At 42.2% G+C, this 27,864-nt stretch overlaps 2 protein-coding genes across 9 annotated transcripts in view; both read left to right on the top strand.

The window, feature by feature from the left end:
* Positions 1–9,858, top strand: part of ANKRD31 (ankyrin repeat domain 31) — a 167,310-nt gene extending 157,452 nt beyond the window's left edge. For 2 of the 3 annotated variants that reach the window (XM_031666227.1, XM_031666229.1), the window contains 3 exons: positions 671–773; positions 4,375–4,446; positions 9,491–9,858. In XM_031666227.1, the coding sequence (XP_031522087.1) occupies positions 671–773; positions 4,375–4,446; positions 9,491–9,636 (321 nt within the window). In that variant the 3' untranslated portion in view covers positions 9,637–9,858. The remainder of the gene's footprint in view (positions 1–670; positions 774–4,374; positions 4,447–9,490) is intronic. The other variant, XM_031666228.1, reaches the window with a different exon arrangement.
* Positions 9,859–22,981: 13,123 nt separating this feature from the next.
* The window catches only part of GCNT4 (glucosaminyl (N-acetyl) transferase 4), a 29,735-nt gene continuing 24,852 nt past the window's right edge, over positions 22,982–27,864 (top strand). For 2 of the 6 annotated variants that reach the window (XM_031666235.1, XM_031666231.1), the window contains exon 1: positions 22,982–24,193. The gene's annotated coding sequence lies outside the window, so the exon portion shown is untranslated. Of the gene's footprint in view, positions 24,194–25,675; positions 26,914–27,864 lie in introns of those variants that run through there. The other 4 variants (XM_031666234.1, XM_031666236.1, XM_031666233.1 and 1 more) reach the window with 4 other exon arrangements.

The raw sequence follows: 27,864 nt of genomic DNA, 5'->3' as shown, positions 1-27,864 counted from the left end.
TTATCCTAAAGCTAAGAGTAAAGAACCCAAAGACCCTTGGGCCCAGAACATTTCTGGCAGAATTTACCGTTTCTGCCTCAGCCCTGCCTATTTGTGTGTAGATATTTCTAAGCTCTGACCTTTTGCACTGATAACGATATATCTGAGTTCACAAACCACCAAAAAAAAGTGGATATCTAGACCTGAAATGTTATTAATTTAATCAGTTAAATATCTAATTTCTTGAAAAATACCATTACTTTTATGGCTTAATTTTATTAATGTAACATTAAAATTTTAAAGTTATAAAGTAGCAGGTGCTGGATTAATAGTTGTTGAATAAGTGAATAGGTGAGTGAATTAATATCACACAACAAGGGTCAATGCATTTTTTCTGTAAAAGGCCACATAGTAAATATTTTGGGCTTCATGGACATGTGGTCTGTGTCAATTATGTTATAGCATGAAAGCAGCCATAGATGTTAAGTAAATGAATGAGCATCACTGTATTCCAATAAAACATTATTTATAGAAAAGAAGATTGCAGGTTGGATTTGACCATGGACTAAAGCTTGCTAATCCACAACATACAACAGCCAAAACCTTATAAAAATTACAATGTTCAGGACATAAGTGTATTGCCTTCTTACAGAATGTATGATTTGTAAATTTTGTGCTTAATTATGTGCAGGTTACATATCTTGGGAAGGAGCTTTTAAAGTATGTTTCTGAAGATGCACCCATACTTCCAGAACCAAACTCAGGACCTCAGCAATATCAACCTTGTCTTCCAGGTATGTACAGACTGACACTCATTTCTTCGTTGTGGGATAAAAACACCAAAACCTACTGGAAAGCACTCATTTTATTTTGTCTTTTTTCTCATTGATGTGAAACTAACAATTATTATAGTTGACTATTTCAAGGTGAACAGTTCAGTGGCATTTAGTAAATTCACAATGTCATGCAACCACCCACCTCTATATAATTCTAAAACACTTTTATCACCCCAAAAAGAAACACTGTACCCTCTCAGCAGTTGTTTCCCATTCTCTACTCCTCCCGATTTCTGGAAATGACCAATCTGCTTTCTGTCTGTATGAATTTGCTTATTCTGAATATGTCATATAAATGAAATCAATATATGTGACCTTTTTTGTCTGACTTCTTTCACTTAATATAATGTTTTTGAGGATCATCTACATCATAGCATGTATCCATACTTCATTCCTTTTTGTGACTGAATAATATCCCATTATATGGATATACCATAATTTGTCCACTCATCCTTTGATGGGCATTTGGGTGCTTCCCCCACCCCCAGGCTTTTTTTTTTTCTTTTTTTGAGACGGGGCTTTGCTCTTGTTGCCCAAGCTGGATTGCAATGGCATGATCTCGGCTCACTGCAACCTCTGCCTCCTGGGTTCAAGTGATTCTCCTGCTTCAGCCTCCCAAGTAGCTGGGATTATAGGCACGTGCTACCATGCCCGGCTAATTTTTTGTGCTTTTAGTAGAAACGGGGTTTCACCATATTAGCCAGGCTGGTCTCGAACTCATGACCTTAGGTGATCTGCCCACCTCAGCCTCCCAAACTGCTGGGATTACAGGTGTGAGCCACCATGCCTGGCCTGCTTTCCCCTTTTTAGCTATTAGAGATAGTGCTGCTATGAATAGACATATGTATATTTGTTTGGGCACCTGGTTTCAGTTCTTTTAGGTGTGTGCTTAGGAGTGTAATTATTATACAAGTTGAGCATCCTTAATTCAAAAATCCAAAATCTGAAATCTCAGAGTCTGAAATTTTTTCAGTGCTGACATGCTACTACAAGTGGAAAATTCCACACCTGACCTCATATGACAAGTCACAGTCAAAACTTTGTTCCATGTACAAAATTATTAAAAATATTGGATCAAATTACCTTCAGGATTTGTGTATAGGTGTATATGAAACATAAATGAATTTCATGTTTAGACTTGGGCCAATCCCCACGATATCTCATGTATATGCAAATATTCCAAAATTTGAAAAAATCTAAAATCCAAAATACTTCTGGTCCCAAACATTTTGGACTAGGGATACTCATCATTTATTATATAGTAATTCTATATAGGAAGCACAGCGAAACTGTCTTCTGTAGCAGCTGAATCATTTTACATTCCCAACAGCAATGTACAAGGGTTCCAGTTTTTCTGCATCTCTGCAACACTTGTTGTTTTCTGTTTGTTTTATAGCACTCCATTTTTAACCTTAGTTAATTCCAGGAGAATTTAAGAAGATGACTCCATCCCTCACAATTCCTTTCTCTGAATCTATGCTGTACTTACTTTGGATAGATTTTTAAGTGTCATATAAAAGGAAAAAATGAGTATTGTTTTTCTTTCAGAAGACATGATTTGGTTTTATTTATTTTCTAAAAATAGGCATTAAAATAAATCTTTGCTTATTAGAGTAAACTAATACCCTTTATCAGATGGAACAGCCTTTAGCCTGAGAAAACTAAAACCAATGAGCAGCAGATTTTGAAATGATCTGGAAAAAGGCAGCACACATTTCTGAAAAATAGCCATAACTACAGTTATATTACCCTCCTTTGCTACAGCATCCCCTCTTTTTTTTCCTAGTGTCCCCGTCTTTGACCATTTGGGGACAATACAGAAGAGAGGAGGTACAAAACAAAAAATGATGACACTGTGATAACCAGGGCCAAGAAACAAACAGGATTTCTATCACCAAGTCCCTACCCAGGGCCTCCCTGGGACTGTTCCTTTCCTATAACAAGCCCCAATAATTCAAACTACATTCATTTCCTAACTTTTGCACCCTAATTTCTCAGGATCCTCCTCTGTCACAAAAACTGGCTCCATTAATAGGGTGCATTCTCCACAGTTTTCTGAAGATAGCCTCAAAAGTGTTTTTCATCATTTTTGGGAAACAGACATTAATAACTGGTAACATTCATAACTAGTAACATTAAAACAGGTAACATTAATAACTTTGGGGAAGTTAAAGGGCTTAAGAAATTGAAGGGAGTTCTTGTAGTAGTTCATGGCCTTTGGTTCCTAACCTGACTACCTATCTAATCTACCTAATCAAATGATGGGGTAAGGCCCAGTAACCTGAATTTTTAAAGGTGACTCTTACACAGCCAGCCTGACTATAGACTCTGGATGACTAATAGTATTTGATCTCTTGTGCAGATAATAATTTGACAGTCCTTGATATTCACCCCTTTGCTTTGATTCCTGAGGGTGGAATTGGAATTGCTAAAGTACTCTATCCTCTCTCTCTCTCCGCCCCCGTCGCTCCATCTCTTTCTCTCTCTCTCTCTCTCTCTCTCTGCCCCCTCCCTGCCACCCACCCTAAACACACACTAGAAGGAAAACCAAGCAAATGCTTTCTTCTGGTTTCGAACCTAAGAGTCGAAGCAGAGCAGTAGGTTTTTCCTTCTATCATGAAGGTCATCTGCTCCTCAGATTTTCTAGTTCTAGGCAGGCGTTTCCAACCCTAGATAGGCATCTTCTTCCTCAGAGGGCACACAATCTCCCTGTTAAGTGAGCATGAAATCAGAAATGGGTTCTGAACTGCTACTTCTGTTGCCTGTAATATAAATAATTTCCTGTTATTAATTTCTTTTCACAAATCCTGATTTTTCTTTCCATTAGATATTTCAGAAAATTGTTATGTTATTGTGCCATTGCACTCCAGCCTGGGTGACAAGAGCAAAACTCTGTCTTAAAAAAGAAAAGAAAAGAAAAGAAAAGAAAAGAAAATTTTAATGTTAATTTAAGAACCATGGAGGTAGCAGTGTGCCAACCAGCTTCTTGCTACCTTGGTCTGGACCTAAGAATCTACAAGCAGGGCCCTGCTGGCATTCTGTAGGCTGCTGTTGGAGTTTTGTTTGAATCTCCTTAATTAGAATTCTTCTATAGCTGGTTTTGTGGTACCTGACAGAAACCCAAAGACCTGGCAAGTTAGAACAATGCAAAACTCTCTAACCCTACTACAAGAAAAGCACTCAGGAGAGAATCTTTCTCCCTCTTCTACATATCAAAATATCATCATGGAAATCATGGCTCTGACACTGTAGAGACCAGAACGTCTAAAAAAATAATAATAATTTTGTGTGGCTTTCATCACCCTACCTCAGGTCACAAACATAATCTGTTCTCTTATGCTTTTTAATGACCATACTTTTTAGAATACTGTTTTTGGGGAATAAGGGGAACTAGGAAGAGCTATTTTCATTTTATTATTTTATTTTTAAATCATCTAGCCTAAAATGTCAAGAAAGAGCTATTTATATTTCCCTTCGGTAGGGTGACCATCATCCTGATTTGACCAGAGCAGTCCCCTAATTCAGCAAAATTATTACTAACGATTTGTTTCACTTTCAGAAGTTGCTTGTTTAGATGACCCAGTACAGGAACCAAGCAAATCAATGTTTGAGAAAACAAAATTTGGACAAGGTAAAAAAAAAAAAAAAAAGAAAATGTTCAATTCCATTCACTTTTTTAAGTGTTGAGATTCTACATATTGTGCAAATAGATCAAATAGATGATCAAATCTTATGCATATCACTCCATGTTATAAATAATTGCTGGTTACATCATCTTTATTTCATGATAGACTGAGAAGATCTTTGAGTTCACAGAATTTTTATGAAATCTTACTTCTTACATTCTTCAATGCCTGGCACACCATAGCTTTCCAATAAATGCTCATTGCCTGTTGTTCTGTACTTTGGATGGTAGTACAGAACAACATCTTTGGATGAATCTTCTCTATGTAAACAACATAGTGATGATTTCTTATTAAAAATAAGATGAAGCTCACCTTATTTGAAGAGTGTCTGGCCCTCCCTTTAAAGCAAGCACTTTTATTTAGGCCTGTGACTTTTTTTTTTAAGAGGTGGAGTCTTACTTTCTCACCCAAGCTGGAGTGCAGTGGCAGGATCATAGCTCACTGCAGCCTCAAACTCCTGGGCTCATGTGATCCTCCCATCTCAGCCTCCCATGAAGCCTGGATTATAGGCTTAAGCCACTGCACTTGGCTAGGCCTGTAACTTTTGTAGCAAGACTTACCTTTTGGAGAGAAATGCTAAGGTTGTATGCCCGCAAGTCCACCTTGCTCTGATTTTCCCCAACTTTCCCCAAGTTCACATGTGGCTACATCATCTCAAGAGGATCAAATGAGATGAAAAGTCCCTAAAACAATCACTATGGAACAATAGGAATTATCATAAAGATGGCTGCATTTACCTATCAGGTCTTACACTCTGACGTCCTAATACCAATACCTTACAGTATGGATTTTTCTGTGTGTATTCATCTTTCCAGCCATCTATTCATCTGCCCTTGTGTATTAGAAGTTTGGTAATATAGTTAGTATAGTAAAAATGATACCAAAATTGGCATATTTTGTGGAGTTTGTATTTTTTCACATCATGATCCTCTGCGTGCTTAAATATTCATGATCTCTCTGTGCCTACAAAGAGAAAGCCCCAAGGCAGACCTAGTGGTCTTTGCAGAAATATTTCATCTACTTCTTAGAGTTCAAAAGTTCTGTATGATGTAGGATTAGGTTTGGCTGCATGCAACAGAAAACCCCAAATAGCAGTGGTTTCAACACACAAAGATTTAGTCTTTCATTAAGAAGTCTGGATCGTAGCATTCCAGATGAGGCACAGCAGCACCACAGAGTCACCAAGTCTTTCTACTCTGTCTTTCTTTGTACTGGTTTACATCCTGAAGTAAACTCATGGTCCAAAATAGTTATGAATCTCTAGCCATCACATCTGCATTCTAGGCATTAGAAAGAAGGAAAGTAGAGAGGCAAAAAAAGGGCTTCCTAGCTGTCTGTCCCCTTAAGGAACCTTCCCTGAAGTCAAACACAACACTTTGATTTATATCTCTTTAGCCAGAGTTTAGTCATATGCCACACCTAACTGCAAAGAAGGCTGAAAAATACAGTTTTTCTGTGTGACACATTGCCTGTGATTCTGTTAATGGGAGAAAAACAAAAAGGCAAAAATGGAGGCAACTAACAGCCTCTGCTAAAAGTCCTTTTTAGGAAGCTATAAAATAATAGTTAATGTCAATTTAGACATAGTAAATTGTATTGGGTAATCTGGCACATTGCAGGAAACTTTACACTGGAAATTCACACAGTGGATTCACAACAGGATAATGTGGTTGGAGTCACACTGGCTATGAAGGAGTAAAGACTATAAGAGAGCACAAATGTAAAGTGATGGGGCTTTGTGTGTACCCTCTCAGCTAGAGGCCTCCCTGCTCTGCACCTTTGGCACCATGTCTAGGAACTGCCAGTGCCATGGTGTCAAAAGATTCTTGCCCTACCCCTAATCATCTCTGCTGTGCTTTATTAAGAGCAGTTTTTCGACTGTTCGGTGGTGGCTCATACCTGTAATCCCAGAACTTCGGGAGGCCGAGGTGGGCAGATCACCTGAGATCGGGAGTTCAAGACCAGCCTGGCCAACATGGTGAAACCCCGTCTCCACTAAAATTACAAAAAAATTGACCAGGCATGGTGGTGGGCGCCTGTAATCCCAGCTACTTGGGAGGCTGAGGCAAGAGCATTGCTTGAACCTGGGAGGCGGAGGTTGCAGTAAGTTGAGATCGCGCTATTTTACTCCAGGCTGGGTGACAAGACCGAGACTCCACCTCAAAAAAAAAAAAGAACAGTTTTTCTCAGATGTCAGTTAGACTGTGCTTGAATTAGGCATTACGATCTTGTTGATTTTGCTGGCAGTTTCATATAACATTGTGGAAAGGGATAATAAGAAGTATTGCAGCTACTTCCAGCAGTTATTTCAATGTATTGCTAAATAATGATGTATGTTTTAATATTAAATATTATTAAATATTTAAATTATTAAATATTAAATATTTAATATTATTAAAATATTTAATGTGTTGAAAAGTTATAAACATGAGTTACCTCAAAACTTCATTTTAGTCTTCATAGAATAAGAACTGTAAGGAGTGGTTCTCTAAAGCAGTGGCTGAGTTAAATATTTAAGTATATAGATACTTCAGAGCTGTTACCAAAACATGAGCTTTTAACTGTATTTTACTTGGAACACTAGATTTAAGGAAACATTTACGCTCCACTGAAGGTGCCCAGTGAACTAGGGAATAGTTTTGGAACAGAATTTTGATACATACAGATATTAAATTCCTGACCTAATTAGCTCCATGCTCTGATTAACATTTGACCACATCAATGCAGACAAATTTTGTTTTATAGAGACAAGGTCTTGCTATATTGCCCAAGTTGGTCTTGAACTCCTGACCTCAGGTGATCCACCCATCTCCAAAGTACTGGGATTACAGGCATGAGCCACCATGCCCAGCCCCAGACAAAAATTTTAATAGACACTTTCCTAGTCCTAGAAGCTTTAATGGATGCTAAGTATATGAAAGATGCTTATGCTAAATACTAATCAGGAAGATGCCCATGAAAATAGTAGACAAATTTTTCTACCATCAGAGTGGCAAAACTTTTATAAAAAGACTGATAACATTCAGTATTGGCAAAGATGTGGAAGAAAAGAACAGGTATTGTCACATGTAGTCTCATGATACTGTTGGTGGTAGTATAAAAGGATGCACTTCAGAGGGCACTCTGGCAGAACCTCTTAAAATGTAAAATGTTTACAGACCCCTCAACTCAGTAATTCTGCTTCTGAGTATCAATTCTATAGAAGTATTGGCACATGCCTGAATAGTGAAAAGTGAGAAATGAATTATGAATTATAAACAAATTATGGTAGATGCATTAAGTTTTTCAAATCATAACTAAAGTGGGGGGACAGCATCTTATAGAGGAAAAGACAAGTGTTAAATAATAGTGTTTAAATGATTAAACTAGGCTAAATTTGATGAAAAGAATTTAAATTAATATGTAAAGATTTACTTCCATGGGTTTTTCCTAAGAAAAAAAATGTTCCCTAACTTCTATGAGATACCTTGTTTCAGGAAGTCTATAAAACAAAGCTCCTAATAAGGGAATTACTATGTTTACATATGGAACATGTGTAAAAAAGTTTAAATTCTTTGGATTATAAGTGATGATTTAAAACCCAAATCAGACTGGTTTAAACCCCTCAAAAAGGAATTTTATTGACTCATGTACATGAAAGACCAGGAACAGATCTTCAGGTTTCATTCAGGGTTCAAAGAGCATGTTTGACAAAGCACTAGTTTCTCTTGCTTTCCATTTCTGAGCTCCATTTCCTCATTTTGGCTCTATCCTAATAGCCTTTCTTCTCATCATCCCAGGGCTACGTTCTTCCAAGTTCAAGTCTAAGAAAAAAGACTCTGTATGTGACTCTTTGCCAAAATACCCAATAAAAATCTCATTGCACTTTGGGAGGCCAAGGCGGGTGGATCACCTGAGGTCAGGAGTTCAAGACCAGCCTGAGCAACATGGCGAAACCCTGTCTCTACTAAAAATACAAAAATTAGCTGGGTGTGGTGGTGGGCACCTGTAATTCCAACTACTTGGGAGGCTGAGGCAGGAGAATCGCTTGAACCTGGGAAGCGGAGGTTGCACTGAGCCAAGATCGTGCCATTGCACTCCAGCCTGGGCGACAGAGTGAGACTCCATCTCAAAAAAAAAAAAAAAAAAAAAAATCTCATTGCATGTCACTTCCCTCTGAATGGGGTATGTTCTGACCCCTGAATCTATACCTGTTCACTCATTGGTGTAGATCTAAGCAAATCAGGAGGCTGAAAACAACTCTACCAGAAGCACGTGAGCCAAGTATGAAGAAAGGGTTGGCCATACAGAGGTCACGCTCATATTGTTGCTATCTGTGGAATAAGATTCAACTTACTGAATGATGTACAGCTCATATAGCCAATTTCAGAGAAAAAAATCTCTCAGACTGTCAGGGAGCTTGAAGAAACCAGTTTTAGGACCGTTGGCCCATTAGACTGGCAGAGCCAAAAGGAACTCTCTTCATCATCACTCCTCTCACATCTCAGAGATGGAAGTCTGGAAAAGCCATATGACTTGCTTGAGATCACGCACCAAGTTTGTGGCAGAGGCAGGACTAGAAATCTTGCAGCCTAATACTCTTTTTAGTACTAAATAATAACAGCATCTAGTATTTATTATTTGCTGTTTGCCCGGCAGTATGCTAAGAATTTCACATGCAAAATCTCACTTAATACAACTGTTTTATTCTCCATTTATTGGAAATTGAGGCACAGAGGAGTTTGTACAACTATCTTCAGAAACTTCCACCATCCTTTTTCTGCTGATGTTTTAGACTTCAAACAGGCCCCTCTTTCCCAAGATCAGCCAACACTGGTTCATAGCTTTGTCTTGAGTACAGAAAATAGGTTGAGGGAAAAGGTCCTGATCAGAAAACCTGCTATGTGTGCTCTCACCTAGACTTGATTGGATTCTGGGATTTGTAATAGCAAAATTTAAATCTTAAATTTCAGAGGGCAGTTTTTAATTTGTTGATACTTCTTTAAACAGGAACTTCCAGAGAGCCGATGCAAAGCATCCCACGTTATCTACAAATAAATGAAATACTATTAATCAGTGATCAAGAATTTCTCCCATGCCACGTAATGGATCAGCATTGGAAGTTTTATGTGGGATGTGAGGAACTAACACTCTAAAACCTTGGTTTCTTAATATTTTATTAGGTATTTGTTCCAATTGTCAACAAACATTTATATTTCATCTTGTATAATCTAGTGGGCCTATTTTAACATACACTTTATGAGTTGCTATTTAAGATGTATGCTTACTATTCTTAAGACATATGTAACTGTTCAACAATTATATAAGATTAATGCTTTTTTGCCATTGAAATAAAGGCATGTTTGAACTAGACCATATTAATTGGCTCTCTGGCTTTCTTTTTACTAACATAAACTTAAAACTAACTTTTCAATCAACACCTCTACCTTTGTATAAAAAACAATTGATGCCTAAGGAAATGAGGATACAAGTAAGAGTAATCCATGGATAATTGGTCCTATAAAGACCCAGCTTAAATGAATCCCTTAAGAACTTAAAGTCCTAATACCTTTCACATTTCCTTGGAAGTTTTTCTCAAAATCAAAATGTAAAATTATGAAGGAGGTTTAAGTTTCATAAAATTTAGTGTAGATAGTATTGTAGCTGTGGTTAAGTATTGGAACAAAGAATGAATCAAGTGTTGATTTGGAGTCTGATCATTTAGAATAGAACATACTTCACCTTTGACTTTTGCTACATTATCATGAAGACTTTTTTTAAAGAAAGAGATATATTTAAGAGATTTTTCAGTTTTCTCAAGGGTCACTCTTAATTCTTTGATAGCCAAGTTACTCTTTCCTTGTCCTTCATTACCCCAGGTTCCCAAATAAGCTTTTGGCTCCATGGCCTTATTTATCCCTTCTCTTTCTTTTGGGTATAGAAGTCAAAATTGCAATAAACATAACAGGCATACCTCAGAGATATTGCAGGTTTACTTCCAGACTACTGCAGTAAAGCGAATGTCAACTAAAGTGAGTCACATGATTTTTTTCCCAGTTTCTATAAAAGTTACGTTTACACTATACTGTAGTCTATTAAGTGTGTAAAGGCATATCTTAAAACAATCAATGTATGTACCTTAGTTTGAGAATACTTTATTGCTAAAAAATATGAGCATCTGAGCCTTCAGCAGGTTGTAATCTTTTTGATAGTAGAGGGTCTTGCCTTGATGTTGATGGCTACTGCCCAATCATGGTGGTGGTTGCTGAAGTTTGAGGTAGCTGTGGCAATTTCTTAAAATAAGACAACAATGAAATTTGCCACATCAATAGACTTTTTCTTTCATGAAAGATTTATCTGCAGCATGCATTGCTTTTCAATAGCATTTTACCCACAGTAAAACTTCTTTGAAAATTGGAGTCAATCCTTTTACACCCTGCTGCTGCTTTGTCAACTAAGTTTATAGAATACTTTAAATCCTTTGTTGTCATTTTAACAACGTTCACATCACCACACCAGGAGTAGATTTTGTCTCAAGAAACCACTTTCTTTGCTCATTCATAAGAAGCAACTCCTTATCCATTCAAATTTGATCATGAGATTTAAACAATTCAGTCACATCTTTAGGCTCCACTTCTAATTCTAGTTGTCTCGCTATTTCCACCACATTTGCAGTTGCTTCCTATACTAAAGTCTTAAACCCCTCAAAATCATCCATGAGGATTGGAATCATCTTCCTCCAAACTCCTGTTAAGGTTGATGTTTTGATCGCCCATGAATCACAGATGTTCTTAATGGCATCTAGAATGGTGAATTCTTTCCAGAAGGTTTTAAGTTTACTATGTCGAGATCCATCAGAGGAATCACTATCCATGGCAGCTATAGCCTTACAAAATATATTTCTTAATAAGACTTGAAAGTCAAAAGTACTCCAGTAACATTTTGAAAGAAATCTTTTATTCTGAGCTGTAGGTCTCAACAGTGGGCTTTAAATATTCAGTAAACAAACAAATGTGCTGTCATCCAAGCTTTATTGTTCCAATTCCAGAGCACAGGCAGAGTAGATTTCGCATAGGGTTCTAGGATTTTCAGAATGGTATGTGAGAATTGGTTTCAACCTAAAGTCACCAGTTGCATTAGTCCCTAACAAGAGTCAACCTGTCTTTTGAAGCTTTGAAGCCAGGCATTGACTTCTCCTCTTTAGCTCTAACAGTCCTACGTGGCATCTTCTTCCAATAGAAGGCTGATTAATCTATAATGAAAATCTGTTTAGCGTAGCCACCTTCATCAATAATCTAGCCGGTCTTGTGGATGATTTACTGCAACATCTACATCAGCATGTGCTGCTTCACCTTGCATTTGTGTTGTATAGACAGCTTCTTTCTTTAAACTTCGTGAACCACCCTCTACTAGCTTCAAACTTTTCTTCTGCAGCTTCCTCACCTCTCTCAGTCTTCATAGAATTAGAGTTAAGACCTTGCTCTGGATTAGGTTTTGGCTTAAAGGAATATTGTGACCAGTTTGATCTTCTATCCAGACAACTCAAACTTTCTCTATCTCAGCAATAAGGTTGCTTTGCTTTCTTATCATTTGTGTGTTCACTGAAGTAACACTTTTTATTTCCTTCAAGAACTCTTCCTTTGCATTCACAACTTACCTAACAGTTTGATGCAAGAGACCTAGCTTTAGGCATGTCCCGGCTTGCAATATGCCTTCTTCAGTAAGCTTAATCATTTCTAGCTTCTGATTTAAAGTGAGAGGTGTGCAACTTTCTTTCACTTGAATACTTAGGCCATTATAGGGTTACTAACTGGCCTAACTTCAATATTGTCGGAACGAAACAGTTATAATAATAACATCAAAGATCACTGCTCACAGATTACCATAACAGATATAAAAATAACAAAAAGGTTTGAAATATTTTGAGAATTACCCACATGTGACACAGACACGAAGTGAGCGTGTGCTGTTGGAAAAATTGGTGCTGATAGACTTGCTCAATGCAGGGTTGCCACAAACCTTCAATTTGTTAAAAAACAAATGTAATATCTACAAAGTGCAATAAAATGAGGTGTGATTGCACTCATGCAAGTCCAATGATTTTGGTGGGTGGTGATATGGTCTTGCTTTTTGAATATTTTCTTATTTTAAATGTATAGAATGTTAAGATACGTCTTTAGAATATATAAGAAACTGCTTAACAGTGACCTGTGGAGAAATAAATTATGGGGTTGGAGAACGAAGGAAAAAGACCTACTTTTGCCTACATGTACCATTTGACAAATTTGAAATTGGTACTATGTGTGTGTTCTTTCTATGTGTGTGGGGTGGAGGTGGGGATATGTTCAGTAAAAGTTCTTGAATGCTATAGATACAACTGTTTTTTTTTTTTTTTTTTGAGACGGAGTCTCGCTCTGTCACCCAGGCTGGAGTGCAGTGGCCGGATCTCAGCTCACTGCAAGCTCCGCCTCCCAGGTTCACGCCATTCTCCTGCCTCAGCCTCCTGAGTAGCTGGGACTACAGGCGCCTGCCACCTCGCCCGGCTAAGTTTTTTTTGTATTTTTTAGTAGAGACGGGGTTTCACCGTGTTAGCCAGGATGGTCTCGATCTCCTGACCTCGTGATCCGCCCGTCTCGGCCTCCCAAAGTGCTGGGATTACAGGCTTGAGCCACCGCGCCCAGCCAGATACAACTGTTTATAGTGCCTATCCCTAAGGAAGCTAGACTGAGGAGGATGAAAGTATACTTTTATAGTTTACTTTCAACTTTAAAAAGAAATCAGGCACACATGTCTTTTGTAATTCAAACAATTTTAAGATAATAATTTTTAAAACAGGCGTTTTGTCTTGTGATTACAATCTACGAAAGTCATATATGCTAAGTTTTTAATACAAAAGATCTTGCAATTCTAAGTTTTCATTTTGGTGACTAAATTCTTAATTTCCCAAGCCCATTTACTCTATTTTATATACCAACTGGTGACTGAAATAACATCCATTGTGCAGGCATGCTGAGCATTGCCCAAACTAAACAACAAAACGGTCTACTCCAACCAGGGTTGGAGAGAACTACCGTACCCTAGACTATCTCTGTGAGAAGACTGGGCAATTTAGGATGTTAGCTACATGTTTTACCTGTTCTGGGTTCTAAATGAAGCCTTTAGGCTTCTGACCCTAAACGCTAGATGAAGAATATCTAATAATCCAATCTTCTACCTGCTACTTTTATCCTTTTTATAAAACTGATTTTTTGAACATCTCTGGAATACTCCATACCCAAAAAGGAAGCCTATTCCTTTTCAAACAGGTAGTCCTCAGTGTTAGAAAGCTGGAACCCCTATGTTCCAGGCCTCACAACCCTAAATGATAATACTTCTTTTTTTTACAAGCTGAATTATTATGGCACAGCTTCCACTGGCTTGATTATTGGAAAATTCTAAACATACACTGCTATGGCTTGGTGGTTCCCTCTGAAACTCATGTTGAAACTTAATCCCCAATGTAGCAGTGGTGGGAGATGGAGCCTTTAAGAAATGACTGGGTTGCTGAGGCGGGCCGATCACGAGGTCAGGAGATCGAGATCATCCTGGCTAACACAGTGAAACCCATCTCTACTAAAAATGCAAATTAGCGAGGTGTGGTGGTGGGTGCCTGTAGTCCCAGCTACTTGGGAGGCTGAGGCAGGAGAATGGCATAAACCCGGGAGGCGGAGCTTGCAGTGAGCAACCTGGGCAACAGAGCAAGACTCCCTCTTAAAAAAAAAAAAAAAAAAAAATGACTGGGTCATGAGGGCCGGGCCTCATGAATAATAAATTGATAAATTTTTTTCATGAGTTAATGGATTAATGGGTTATTATGGGAGTGGGTTAATTATCACAAAAGTGGTTCTGTATAACAAGCCAGGTTGGCTCTCTCTGGTCATTTCCCCCGCCTTGTGATGATGCCCTGCACTGCCTCGGGCAGTGAGCCAGAGAGTCCCCACCAGCAAGAAGGCTCTCATCAGATGTGGCCCTGAGACCATGGATTTCCCAGCCTCTAGAACAATAAAAACCAAATTTATTTTCTTTATAAATAGCCCAGTCTCAGGTACTCAGTTATAGCAACAGAAAACAGACTAAAACATACATCTTGTCTTTTTCTTCTCAGTTTCTCTTTCATCAATCCCTTCAACTTCCTCTCCTGAGTTCAGTTCTTACCAGTGCCTGTCTGGACTATATGCAATAGCAATCCTAACCCATTTTTCATACTCCCACTCTTTCTCTTATTATACACCTGTGATACACTCCTGCCAAATTCTTCTTCTTAAAAATCTATGTTGTTTCCCTGCTGCTGCAAAAGTAAACCCTAGACCCAGTATTCAATATTACCTAACTATCTGGCCCTAACATAACCTTTCAACTTTACCTCCCAATACTTTCTAACCTTTGACCTTAAACTCCCTTTTCATCTCTGTTATAGGCTGAATTGTGTACCCCAAAAATTCATATTTTGAAATCCTAACCCCTAGTACCTCAAATTGGGACTGTATTTTAAAGATAAGATTAAATTATAATAAGATCATCGGGGTGGGCTCTAATCCAATCTAACTGATATCCATATAAGAAGAAAAAATTGGGACACACAAAGGAACACCAGGGATACACACACACAGGTAAAAGATCATGTGAGGACACAACAAAAAGGCAGTTATTTACAAACCAGGGAGAGAGGCCTCAGAATGAAATCAACCATGTGGACATTCTGACCTTGGATTTCACACCTCCAGAACTATGAGAAATAAACTTGTTTTAAGCTACCATTTTGTGGTATTTTGTTATGGCAACCCTAGCAAACTAATCCCTAACTCTCCCCTACATTTGTTTACACTGTTTCCCCTACTTAGAATGTTCCCTCCTCTCTCTGCCCATTTATGTTTTTCTTATTCTTTGAGGCCTCTCCTCAGATATGACCATCTATGTTGCTTTCTCAGACCATCCCAATCCAACCACTTAACATTTACTTCATGGCTATATCAGACTGTTCTCACATTGCAATAAATAAATAACCGAGACTTGGTAATTTATAAAGAAAAGAGGTTTAATTGGCTTACGTTTCCGCAGGCTGTACAGGAAGCATGATGCTGGCATCTGCTTGGCTTCTGGGGAGGCCTCAGGAAACTTATAATCATGGCAGAAGGCAAAGGGTAACCAGGCATGTCTTATGTGGTGGGAGCAGGAGGAAGTGGGGGGATGTGCCACACACTTTTAAACAACCAGACATGAGAACTCTATCACAAGAACAGCATTAGGGGGATGGTGCTAAACCATTAGAAACCACCCCCATGATCCCATCACCTCCTACCAGGCCCCACCTCCAACACTGGGGATTACAATTGAATATGAGATTTGGGTGGGGACACAGATCCAAACCATATCACTGACATTATTAGTTTTCTTTTTATGGTTTATCTACCTCATGTATCTGGAAAATCTATTGAGATCAGGTTCAGGGTTTTACACTTTATATTTCCTATAAAATATCTTGAACATAGTAGGTGTTTGAGAAATATCAACCAGTTAGTGTTTTCAGATACAATAACAGAAAACCCTACTCAAAATGGCTTAAGCAAGAAGGAAAATTTATCATTTCATTTAACAGATCCAGAGGCAGTAACTTCAGGGTTGATTAATTCTTCAATTCAACAATGTCATTATTGTTTTCACCGTTCTTCTTCGTCTCTTCACAGTGCCAACATGGCTGTGCTGTTACAGGTCGTTATACATGTAGAAACAGCATCATTAGGATAAGGAATTAGACGTTTTTTCCAAGATATTTATTTTGGAAAGAAATCTTCCCTGAACACACCCTAACCCCAGGAAACTTGTATCTCATTGACCAGAATTGTACCACCTACCATTCCTCTCTAGCCAGGGAAGTGGTGTTACCTTAATTGGTTGAGAGAAGTACAAGGACATGTATGGGTAAGCAGTCCGCTGTACAAATTCCAGACTCTGCCAGTTAAAAAAATAAATGAGCAAACAGAAACAAAATGGGGGAGGGAGGATGGAGGAGATTGGGGTAAGAGCTAATATTTATTGAGCACTTATATATACCAGTCATTGTTATAAGCACCTTTTATGTATTAACTCATTTAATCCTCACTACAACTTAAAAGGTAGGAGATTATGATTATCCCCATTTTGCACATGAGGTAGCGGTGCAGGATGAAGTAATGTGAACACACAGCAGCTACCAGGTGGTGGAGCAGGGATTCAAACCTGGTCATCTGGCATCAGAGCTCATGCTTTTAGGCACTATGTATGTCTCTTGCTCAACCAAAAGTATCTACCTCAAAATATATGTTAAATTATTAAAATATTACTCATTCTGAGTAATGGTAGCCCTATTGATTCCTTCCACTTATACATGCTGGGGAAGTCAACTTTTGCTCCCTTTGAATGAATGAAAGGCAGATAGGGCAGACAGAAATACTCATTGAGGGCCAAGTTTGGTGGACCACGCCTGTAATTTCAACCCTTTGGGAAGCTAAAGGAGAAGGATCACTTGAGCCCAGGAATTTGAGGTTACAGTGAACTATGATTGCACCACTGCCCTCTGGCATGGGTGACAAAGACCATGTCTCTAAAAAGATAAACATAAACTCACTGAGAAAATGAAATGCAGAAGTCTCACTGATAAGTTCTAATATAAACACATTAGTACCTGCTCTGAGTCTCTCTGTTTTTCAATCTAGGGCATTCCAGGTAAAAAACAAACAAACAAACAAACAACAAACAAAAACAAAAACCAAAAAACCCCAGCTTTATTCAAAGCTTATTCCGTTTGAGATATTTCTCAAATTCAGTGTGCACTGGGAACTATCTTGTTGCTTTTAAGTGAATGCATGTGCCCAGTGGGCCTGGATTTTAAGTCCCTTTGGATTTTCTGTGCTGTTGAAGGCCAAGAGCACAACAGCTCTGCATGTGTTTCTTTGGAGTCCCTCTCCTATTTTTTTCTCATCTCATTTTGTTGAAGGCTATTTTAAAGAAACCAGGGACATATCTTTCTTAACATGTGAAAGCCAAGAAATGTGATTCATTTCTCCTTAAACTTTATTTTAATGTTCTTATGTCCCTAATTTTTTTTTAACCATATAAATAAGAGGAACAGAATTTGAGGCCATGGCAAATCAACTTGCCTCAGACTTTAGCCCCTAGTTCAGGATTTGTGATTAACTTCGCAATTTCTGGGCATATTTTTAAGTTGCTATTTTTTTCATTTGGGCTACGATGCTTTTTAGGCTTTAAAGTAGGAATGGTAGATGCAAACATTTGAAGCTGTAATGTCAATACTGGTACTTCTAAAAGTTAAAAGCAGTTAACATTTATGTTTTTGGCTGTTCACAAGACATCTTAAAGTTCCATGACGTAGGGCAGTTCGGCTGAGATATGAGGTTGTATTTTATCCTTCAAAGCTGGAGGCAAGGAAGTGGTAAGGCGAGTTGCCTAGCTGGTGGGTGAGCCTCACCAGTCACCTCACATCTTTATCTCAGCATAGCTTTTTTGTTCTCTGTTCCTTATTGCCTACACAGTAACTGTTATGAAATGATTAAATAGAGCAAAGTCAAAACTGTTCCTTTGTGTAAAAATGGCCCCAAAAGAAACGCTGATGATGGAAATGAAAAGGTTTAAGAAAATGTGTCTTAGTCCCCACCCAAAATCCAGGATAAATAAAAAAATAGACAGTAAAATTTAGAAGAGCCCAGCTCTGTGCCACAAATAACTTTATATGTAGTAATGCAAGCCCAAAGAGGCCCTAGCCCTCTGGAATTGTGGACCGTCTTTTCCTTTAGAAGCCCTGTGGGAGAACTTGAGCCTCGCAGTCCACTAACACCCCACTTTTAGTACCTCTACCCCATTTCTCTACATTTTCCCAAGAAGTTACATTCTCCCACTATGATTACTTTTCTATGAAACTCTCCATCAGCCTGCCCGCCAGGTTGGTTCCTGGGCATTGCTGTCAGTCTCTAGTGCTGTCACCACCTTCTCCATCCTTCTGCCTTATGCTAACCTCACCCCACCTGGTTTCTTTTTCCCCACAGCACCACCCATGCCAGCTGATGTGGAACAAGCTTTGCTTAAGGCTTGCTAGCAAAGAGGAAAGAATTATAGCACAACACAGCACAGCAAACAGCTTAAAATGACTGGACGTGACCTCTACCACGGAGAATTTCTCCTTGTTGACATTCTCTTCAGACCTGTTTTTGGCTGAGGAAGCAGTATAGGACAGAGGATATGAGTATAGGTTCTAGGCTGACATCCCAGCTCTACCAATCCCTAGTCATAGAACCTTGTAATCCTCCCCAGTCTCATCATATGTCTGTAAATGGGGCTGCCAATGTGCCTCCCTCCTACAGTTTTTGTGGGGGATTAAATGAGGTAGTCTGTGCAAAGCAGGCATCACAGTGGCTGTTACACAGTGACTGCTCAATAAACGATAGCTGTTGTTATTATGAAGATTATACGGGCCAGACTCTCCTCTTTCTTTCTAAACCTCTGATTAGCAACACTGCTGCATCTCTCTCTCTCTTTCTCCTCTCTGCCACACACACATACACACACACACACACACACACACACACCCCGAAAAAACAAAAAACAAAAAAACACCTCCCTTATATCCAATACAGCAGAATCTTTGCGAATGAGTCTGGGCATCAGCAGTCCCAGGGACTAGGGTTTGAATGTGTTCCCCAAAGTTCATGTATTGGAAACTTAATCCTCAGTGCAACAGTGTTGAGAGGTGGAACGCTTCCGAGGTGATTACACCATGAGGGCTCTGCCTTGGGCTTTAATACCCTGCCCAAGTCTGCCCCCACCTAAAAGATTCTAATTTCACAGGTCTGGAGTGGGTATCAGTATTTTTAAAACCTCCTCCAGATAACTGCAATGAGCAGCCACTGACCTCTGCAACCTGCTGTTATCAGTTCACTTTTCTTTCCCACCCTCAATTACTGTAGTAATGCATGTTTCCCAGACAGTCCTATTAAAAGAAATACCTGGGATGTGTCTTAAAACTATAGATTCCTGAGCCCCACTCTAGGCTTACTGAATCAGAACCTGCAGCAAATTTTTTTCCAAATGCCTAGGTGAGTCTTATCAGGCAAATGTGAGGAGCATTAATCCAAGTTATGCTGGTCCATTTTCAGTTGGTTAATATGTATTTTATTCATGTATTTAACAACCATTTAATGAGCACCTACTATGTTCCCAACATTTCTTCAGGTGCTAGGAATACAGCAGAGAATAAGACAAAGCTCATGCCCTCAGAGATAGTATGTCTAGGAGCAGAGTAAACAAACAACAATTCAATTTCAGATAGTAATAAGTGTTATAAAGACCACAGAGCAGGAAAAAGGCCAACAGGTGATGTGGAGGTGGGACAGGCCATTGCTCTAAAAAGCGTAGCCAAGGAGGTCCTGTTTTCAAAAAGTCACATCTGAACAGAGAACTGAGTAATAACTGCTTACAAATTCCATTGCAAACACACTTATATAATTTTTATTCTATATGTCTCATGTGTCCTAAATTAGATGGGATTTTCTTTTGGTCAGGAACTGTCTTTTATATTTTTGTACTTTCCCATAGCAACCAGTGTAGCACTATGCACAACCAAGACTCAATGAATCACACTAGAATCAAAAGCATTTCAAGCTTAAATATACTTTTAAAGACAGCCAGCAGAAGATTCAGCAAGTTACCTGCTTGCTAAGCAAAGGAAAATCCAGGGAAACACATTAAATCATCAGATACTCAGTCCAACACTAGACTTCCTGCTTGCTTTCAGTTGCTAGTCATAGTTGCAGATTCTTATCAGAAAGTTTTCAAAACATGCCAAGATCTGGTCGTCTGTGTATAACTTTACACAATGGTGAGATCAGATACTGAGTTTTAATTGTCAATTTCTGCTGGCATACCATCCTGTAATGTAATTTCTTGTTTTTTACTCAGCTTCCCCTCAACTTCTCGTGTTCTGAGTGCCCCCAAAGTGTCATTCAACCCCTATTTCTTTAGGATAATCAGCGAAGTTCTGCAGAAGCCCACTAGATACTATTAAGTCTCTGAAGGCCTAAAGGAGACTTCAATACACTTGCAAATCCTCAGAAGGTTTAGTGAAACCAGTTCAGATGTCTGGGGAAGATTTTTCACAATTCCAGTTTGAGATTCACGTAGCTTTTAGAAAAACTTTCCATTTCTTGCAGGATTCTCTTTTTCTTTAAACGCTTTCTTTGGACCAAAAACAAAGCAATCAATACTGGAAGGCTGGCCCATGAGCCAACATCATGGGGACATTCCTAACTGAGGAATATCCAGGCAAATATGCTTCATACCAACTCTACAAATGATTTGCTGTTTGACCTGTGCAAGTTACTTCATTGTTTGAGCCTTGGGATACTTGGTTATAAAATACGATGTCCTTGTCTCTGATGACACCCAGGATTGTCATAAAGATCAAATGATATTACTGAAAGAAGAGAGCACTTTTTTTTTTTTTTTTAGAAGGAGTCTCACTCTGTCACCCAGGCTGGAGTGCAGTGGCGTGATCTCAGCTCACTGCAACATCCGCCTCTCGGGTTCAAGCGATTCTCTTGCCTCAACCTCCCAAGTAGCTGGGATTACAGGTGCCCGCCCCCACACGGGCTAATTATTGTATTTTCACTAGAGACTGGGTTTTGCCATGTTGGCCAGCTTGGTCTCAAACTCCTGACCTCAAATGATCCTCCCACCTTGGCCTTCCAAAGTACTGGGATTACAGGCATGAGCCACTGTGCCCAGTGAAGAGAGCACTTTAAAGCAGGCTAATTGCTATGGCATTACAGCATGCTATTAGTACAGTAAAAGTAATTCACCATGTTCTTATACTCAGTATGATAGGTATTTGCATCCCTTCAGTCTTTCATTTCTACATGAAACTCAAGAAGTAAAATTCTGCCAGGCACACTCTTCCCCTTGGAGCTGTGTTTCTGATAAGCTCTCCTTATTTCTCTTTGCTTTTTCAATTTTTCCCTCATAGATGTGTTTGAATCACCCTCACCTTTGAGTGCAGTCCTAGAACCGTATCCTCAGTGACTGTTCCCCTTTGGCTGAATTCCTTGTGTATAGCTGCCACTTGGTCCCCAGATTGTCATTTGGCTCCAGTTAGTTGGCTCTTAGTGACTCCAGTCTTTATGTTCTCAGTGCAAGGACTACCTCTGTAACTAGAGTTTCTTGGAGGGCAGGGGCTGTGACTTACACCTCTTTGCATCCTTAGCTCAGGCAATATGTTTTTATTAACTGTCATTTTATTAAATGACTTTTGAAGACTGCACCGGGTTAAACAGCATTCTCTGAAAATTCATGTCTACCTGGAACCTGCGTAAGTGACCTTATTTGGAAATAGGGTTTTTGCCAAGTAATCAAGTTAAAATGAGGTCATACTAGATTAGGGTGGGCCCTAAGTGCAATGACTGGTGTCCTTAAAGAAGAGGGAAATGTGTTTGCACAGGAGACACAGGAAAAGGTCAGAGACTGGAGTGATGCAGCTGCAAGCCAAGGAATGCCAGGAATTACCAGCAACCACCAGAAGCTAGGAAGGGGCACAGTGGGATCCCAGCCTGCTAACACATTGATTTCAGGCTTCCAGCCTCCAGAGCTGTAAGGAAATACGTTTCTGTTGTTTTAAGTCGTGCAGTCTGTGGTATTTGTTAGGCAGTCCTAGGAGAATAATACAGGAATGCTGAGTGCAATGAGCATGCTTACAGTGTGGCAGAGACCATTCTGGGGCCACTACCATCTTTGGGCAACCCACTTTCAGAAGACCTGCAGGGCTGGTTACAACAAGGTTTTAAGGGATGAAAGAGAGTAACTTGGCCAGGCGTAGTGGCTCACACCTGTAATCCCAGCACTTTGGGAGGCCGAGGCAGGTGGATCACAAGGTCCGGAGTTCAAGACCAGCCTGGCCAATATGGTGAAACCCTGTTTCCACCAAAAATACAAAAATTAGCTGGATGTGCTAGTGTGCACCTGTAGTCCCAGCTACTCAGGAGGTTCAGGCAGGAAAATCGCTTGAACCCAGCAGGTGGCTGTTGCAGTGAGCCGAGATTGCCTGGATATTTGTTAGGCAGTCCTAGAAGAACAATACAGGAATGCTGAGCGCAATGAGCATGCTTACAGTGTGGCATGCTCACTCCAGCTTGGACTACAGAGCAACTCTGTCTCACCAAAAAAAAAAAAAAAAAAAGAGCATGACAAGGCTGTGAGTAGAAAGCAGAGGGAAACAGCTGGGTATGGTCTGAGCGTATAAAACAATCCAAAACAAAAATTGCAAACTTTATGATGAATAGGTTTTTAAGAAATAGTTTGCTTTAGGACAAAATAGTTGACTTGGAAGTTGGAAATAGAGGAGCAAGTGAGTGAATGGATATCCACTTTATGACATGATATATGCAAAATAGTAAAATTCACCTCTTTGGGAGGAAGTGCATGTATTTCCTAGCATGGCTTGTTTGAGATGTGTAAGCTGTGGTTAATGATGGCTGATGGTCCCTTTGAATTCCAGTCTTGGAGACCTCAGTGGTTGAGAGCATGGACACCAGACAGACCACCCACTTACCGGCAAGTTATTTCACCTCACCTGCCTCCCTCTCATCATCCGTAAAATCAGAATTAAAATAGCACCTCCCTCATAAAGTTGTGAGGATTGAAAGAGTTAATCTGCATAAATGGCTTAGAACAGTGCACAGGGTGGATAATAGAAGCCTTAGTTGTTTTTACCATCATGACTATCACCATCATCATGTGCAAATGAGGGAGACCCAGGAAGTGTAAATTATTATTCCAGAAAGAGGTGGTCCCACGGGGAGGAAGTGAAGGCAAAGTTGGCCATTTGCTTGAAAGTAAGTCTGTAAAACGAATATTAAAACACTTGCTCTCTGAGCACAGGGAGTTTTTAAAAAGGCATGGGGGTTGGGGTAGACTCAGAGTCTCTCTACTGCTTTGGGCAGATTCCACATTCTGAGAGTAAACTATATGGGGACCCATGTGACACTCCCTCTTTGAGATTCACTGGGTCCTAGGTCCTAGGTCCTACCGACTCAGCTCCCCATCCAACAGCCATGCACATTGCAGGCCCTCAGTCAACACTGGTTGACCAAGGAGTAAGGAACAAACCGATTGACTGGGATTGACTTGTCTGGTGCCACTCCCTGCCCTGAAAGGCAAGCCCTGGGAGCTCCCGGCCCCGAAAGGACGTGGAGCCTGGCGGGAGACTCCTGGAAGTGCGTGAATAGCAAGCAGAGCGTGGCGCGCCCGCTTTACAAGGTTAGCATATTCACAAGAACCCGCTCGGAAGGCCGAGTCCTTGATGGCCAATTGATTAAGTAGCTGTGTGCTTTCTTTCCAGAGCACTTATTTGGTGATCCCGATTGGCGTCCGCACAGCCGCCACCCTCACCCTCGCTTAAGGATAAAAAGCAAACCGATTTGGCATGTAGGCACCGTTTGAAAAACAACTTTGCACTCTAGTTATTGGGCAAAAAGCTCCACCTTCCCACGCTGCTGATAATATTTCTCGCGGCTGCGTGGGACACTCTTCGTCTTACCCATGAGAGCGAGCTGCCTTCTGTCTGGTTGGGCGACTCCCGCAGGGCCCGAGCCTCCGCAGAGCCCGGAGTTCAGGGGGAAAAAAGGAGCCGCAGATGTGAGTTTGCTTTGTCACTGCCTTCTGAGCGACTTTGGGCAAGTTACTTATCTCTCCTGACCTCAGATTTCTTGTCTAATGTGGGAGGGAACCGAAGGTGGATGACGCTCCGGGCAGCGGCGGAGAGCCGAGATCACCGCGAGCGCCTGGGAACTTTGTCCGAAGCGCGGCGCGGGGACCGGGAGCGCAGGGCAGGGAGCTCCCTCTGCGGGAGCGCGGCGGCGGTGCTCCTCCTTTCGCCGCACGTCAGGGGGGCCGCTCAGCGCTCTCCCACCCTGGGCCGGGAGAGAGCGGCTCCCCAGCAGGGCGACGGAGGGGCAGTGCGAGAGCAAGCCGCCGCGGAGAGCCTGGGAGCCCAGAGCGCAGCCCGCGGCCCCCGCCGGGGCGGCCTCCGCAGCCTCGCGGACCCGCGTTCGGGGCTGCGCCGCTCCTTCTCGTAAGTCGACTTGGCCACGCTGGCGAGCGAGGGTCGCCCGGGGCTGGAGATGTTAGCCCGGTCTCAGCCTCGTCTCCGCCCGGGGGTGGCCGGGACGCCCAGATCCTCTGCTCCTCACGACTTTCGTTTTCCCGCCGGGGAAAACTTCGGCGCCGCGTCCCTCTCCAGGCGGCAGGCGGGGGCGCCCTCGCGGAGCCGCGCGGGGACCTGGGCTGAACCCCGGCCTCTCCCTGCGCCTGCGGTAACCCCGGGGCCGACCAGAGCGCGCGGCGGGCGGACACAGCGTCGCGGGCCAGGTGGGCTACCCGGCGCGCACGCGCGCCTAGCAGAAGCCGCAACTTCGCGGCTCCCGCAGCAGCCGCTGTCCGCGGCCGGACGCGGGGAAGTTCCCCGAGGCCAGCGCTGGGAAAGGGCGGCGGGCGGCAGGCGCGGAGTGTGTCCTGGATAACGGACGCGGGCCGCGGCGCCGGCTTCCTGGGCTCGCGGGCGGAGCGGAGCCGCCAGGCTGGAGTCGCAGGCGCGCCAGCGCCGGGCTTTCCCGCGACTCTCCCCGAGTGCCAAGAACGCGGCTCGTGGGCGCGCCCTTGCCGGGAGCGGGGGCATCCCGCCGTCCTGGCCCTTCGGGGCCCAGCGCTGCGCAGCCTGGCCCGCGCTGCTGCGGGGCGCAGGGGGCCCGGGGGAACTGCTGAGCCCGGGTTCCCGACGCTCGCTTTTCAGAGCCTCCTGCAGCTTCTCCGCAGCCCTGGACCAGCGGGGACGAGCGATGCTGCCCGAGCCCCCGCCCCTGGGCTTCGGGACAGGGACGCGGGGCGCGTGAAAGGACTGCTCCCGCGGCTTCTGCGCCAGGGCACCCGGGGCTGGAGGGGGCCTCCGAGTCGTTCTTTGGGGGCGGAAGCTGCGGGCCGCGCCTCCCAGGCCGCGCCCTTCCCAGAGACGAGCTTCTGCGCTTTTTAAGGTCAAGTTTTTGTGCCGCAGAGCGGGCCAGGATCGTCCCCCTGCGAGGTGGCGGTGCCTACCACAGAGGGTCGGGAGCCTCTGGGATCCGAGCCGAGAAACGGGACGCTCGAGTCCATTAGCAGTCTGCACGTAGGAAACAGTGCTAGGCAAACGGGGCGAGTGGGTGTTCTGTAAATTTAAAGACTCAGCTTTCCCTGACGGGTAAGTTTTCCGAGTCACGTAGCCTGAGAAACAGTATATTGTTCCCTTGCTGGGCAGGCAGAGAGGCGATATTGGCCTTGGGGCACTTTTTAAATTCCTTTTTTTCTTTCTTTCTTTCTTTTTTTTTTTTAAGTCTTTAATAATGGAAGAACAGCAAACCAGAAGATTAACAGAGTTGGGGATAATATAATACATTTAATTGTCTCATGTGAGTAGACATAAGTCGCCCTTTTTGATCTTGCATTCATAAAACATGCCCCTATTAAAGCATCAATAAGCCTAAAACATTCTAGAAACTAGTAGTTCATTCTGACAGCTTTTGTTGATAGTGTCTTAAGGAAGTAAAATCTTTAAAAGTGAATCATTATAGAGAGCATATCCTATGTTGCACTTTCTAAGGATCCAATTTTGTGAGAGAAATGACCAATTAAAGATGTTGTTGATTTATCTCTTTCTGGTATCAGGAGAGAAACAATAGCCAAGGAATTGTGTGGCCGCTGAATTTTCTCTGGGGGCGTACTGAAAGGAGTTTCCTGCTGTGGGGTGGTGGTGGGATGAGAAGGTTTATACTCTTTTCTTTGGGGGAAAAAGTTTATACTGATTTGCTAAATGTCACATCTCCTGCACAGAGGTAGGTAGGGGTGAATGGCATAGTCGGGCAATCAGTCAGAGTTGGCACTTTATGGCACCTGGCCTAGTGCCTTCAAGATAAGCAGGCCATAAATACAGGTGCTTCCCAAACTGACTTTGACCTATGGTGGTTTTCCAGGAAGGGAGGGGGAGAGAGAGCAGGTAGAGGGCCGTGTACCTGACGGTGCTGTTTCTGCCTCACCCTTGACCCACGGTGCTGGGAGCATGACCTGGTGACCTGAGGCTTATCACAGCACCACATAGGAGAGGTAAAACGGAGTCAGCTTCAGGGGATTTCCTTCTTAGGCTACAAGGTGGGAAAAAGCAGTGAGACAGTAAAAATCAGCAAAGCAAGGCTGACAAGTGAGTTCTTCAGTCCACCTGTGTTGAGCACTGGCTGTGAGCCAGGCACATTGGCTGCTGTGAGGCGCGGATGTGCTGCATGCAGCTCACTGCATCTGTGCTGAGGCAGGAGGCCTTGCTGGGGAGATTGAAGGTGGGCTGAGGATGAGTAGGAGCTGTGTAAACTAAGCAGCCGTGGGGGACGGGAGAGGTGAGAAAGGGAAGTATTCCCACCCAAGGGAATGGTGTGTGCTGAGACCAGAGGAGAGGAGAGCCTGAGAGTTGGAAGAAAAGACAGGTTCAGTATGACCTGAGGGGAGGATGGAGAATGGCACCGGGGAGGCCAGCAGGTACCAGGGCCAGGTGGTGCCAAGGGGCATTGTGGCGAGTGGATCCTCAGGACAGTTTCACACCTGATAGTATGCAGATGAGATATGGATTAAAAACAAAACAAAACTCCAGCTGCGGCGTGGAGAATGGACGTGAGGAGCCCGTAAGTAGACAGGGCTGGCTCAGAGGGTGCAGGAAGCCTGGCAGTTGAGGCTGAGGTCGTGCCAGTAGGGATGACACAGTGGGCAGATTCAAGGCTGGCTGTGGAGTGACTTGGGGCTGAGTTTTGTGTAGGGTGTGAGAATGCAGCGTGACTCCCTCTAAGCTGGGGTGCTGCTATTTACAGAAACAGGGAACATCGGAGGAGGAAAGACAAGTTTGGTTTTATTGAGTCTGGGCAGCTTTCGAGGCTCCCGAGTGGAATGGCTTCCCAAGTGGCCACATAGCACACTCGCTGGCTGACTCTCCAAAGATGGTGGTCATCTGTACCAGGGCTGGGGTCTGAATCCTAGGGTGGATGGGGTCGGGGGCGAGGCGATGGTGGCTGAGGACCGGAAGCTGCTCCCAGAGTGAGAGGTGGGACAGAGGGCTAGGTACTTTAAGATGAGGGAGCCTTAGACATGGGAATGTGATGCAGTGAGTTAGAAAGAGAAGCTGAACACACAGGATGTCTGGATCCCCTCCCCCTTGGATTGTGATGGTATTTTGATATCAAGCTTATATAATACAAGCTATCAACATCTTATAGAAACTGTTTTACCGTATGACTGTGAGT

This window comes from Papio anubis, chromosome 5 (genome assembly GCF_008728515.1).
Source record: "Papio anubis isolate 15944 chromosome 5, Panubis1.0, whole genome shotgun sequence".
Lineage (NCBI taxonomy): Eukaryota > Metazoa > Chordata > Mammalia > Primates > Cercopithecidae > Papio > Papio anubis.
Note: the sequence above shows the minus strand (reverse complement) of the source record. Positions and strands in the feature narration are given on the sequence as shown.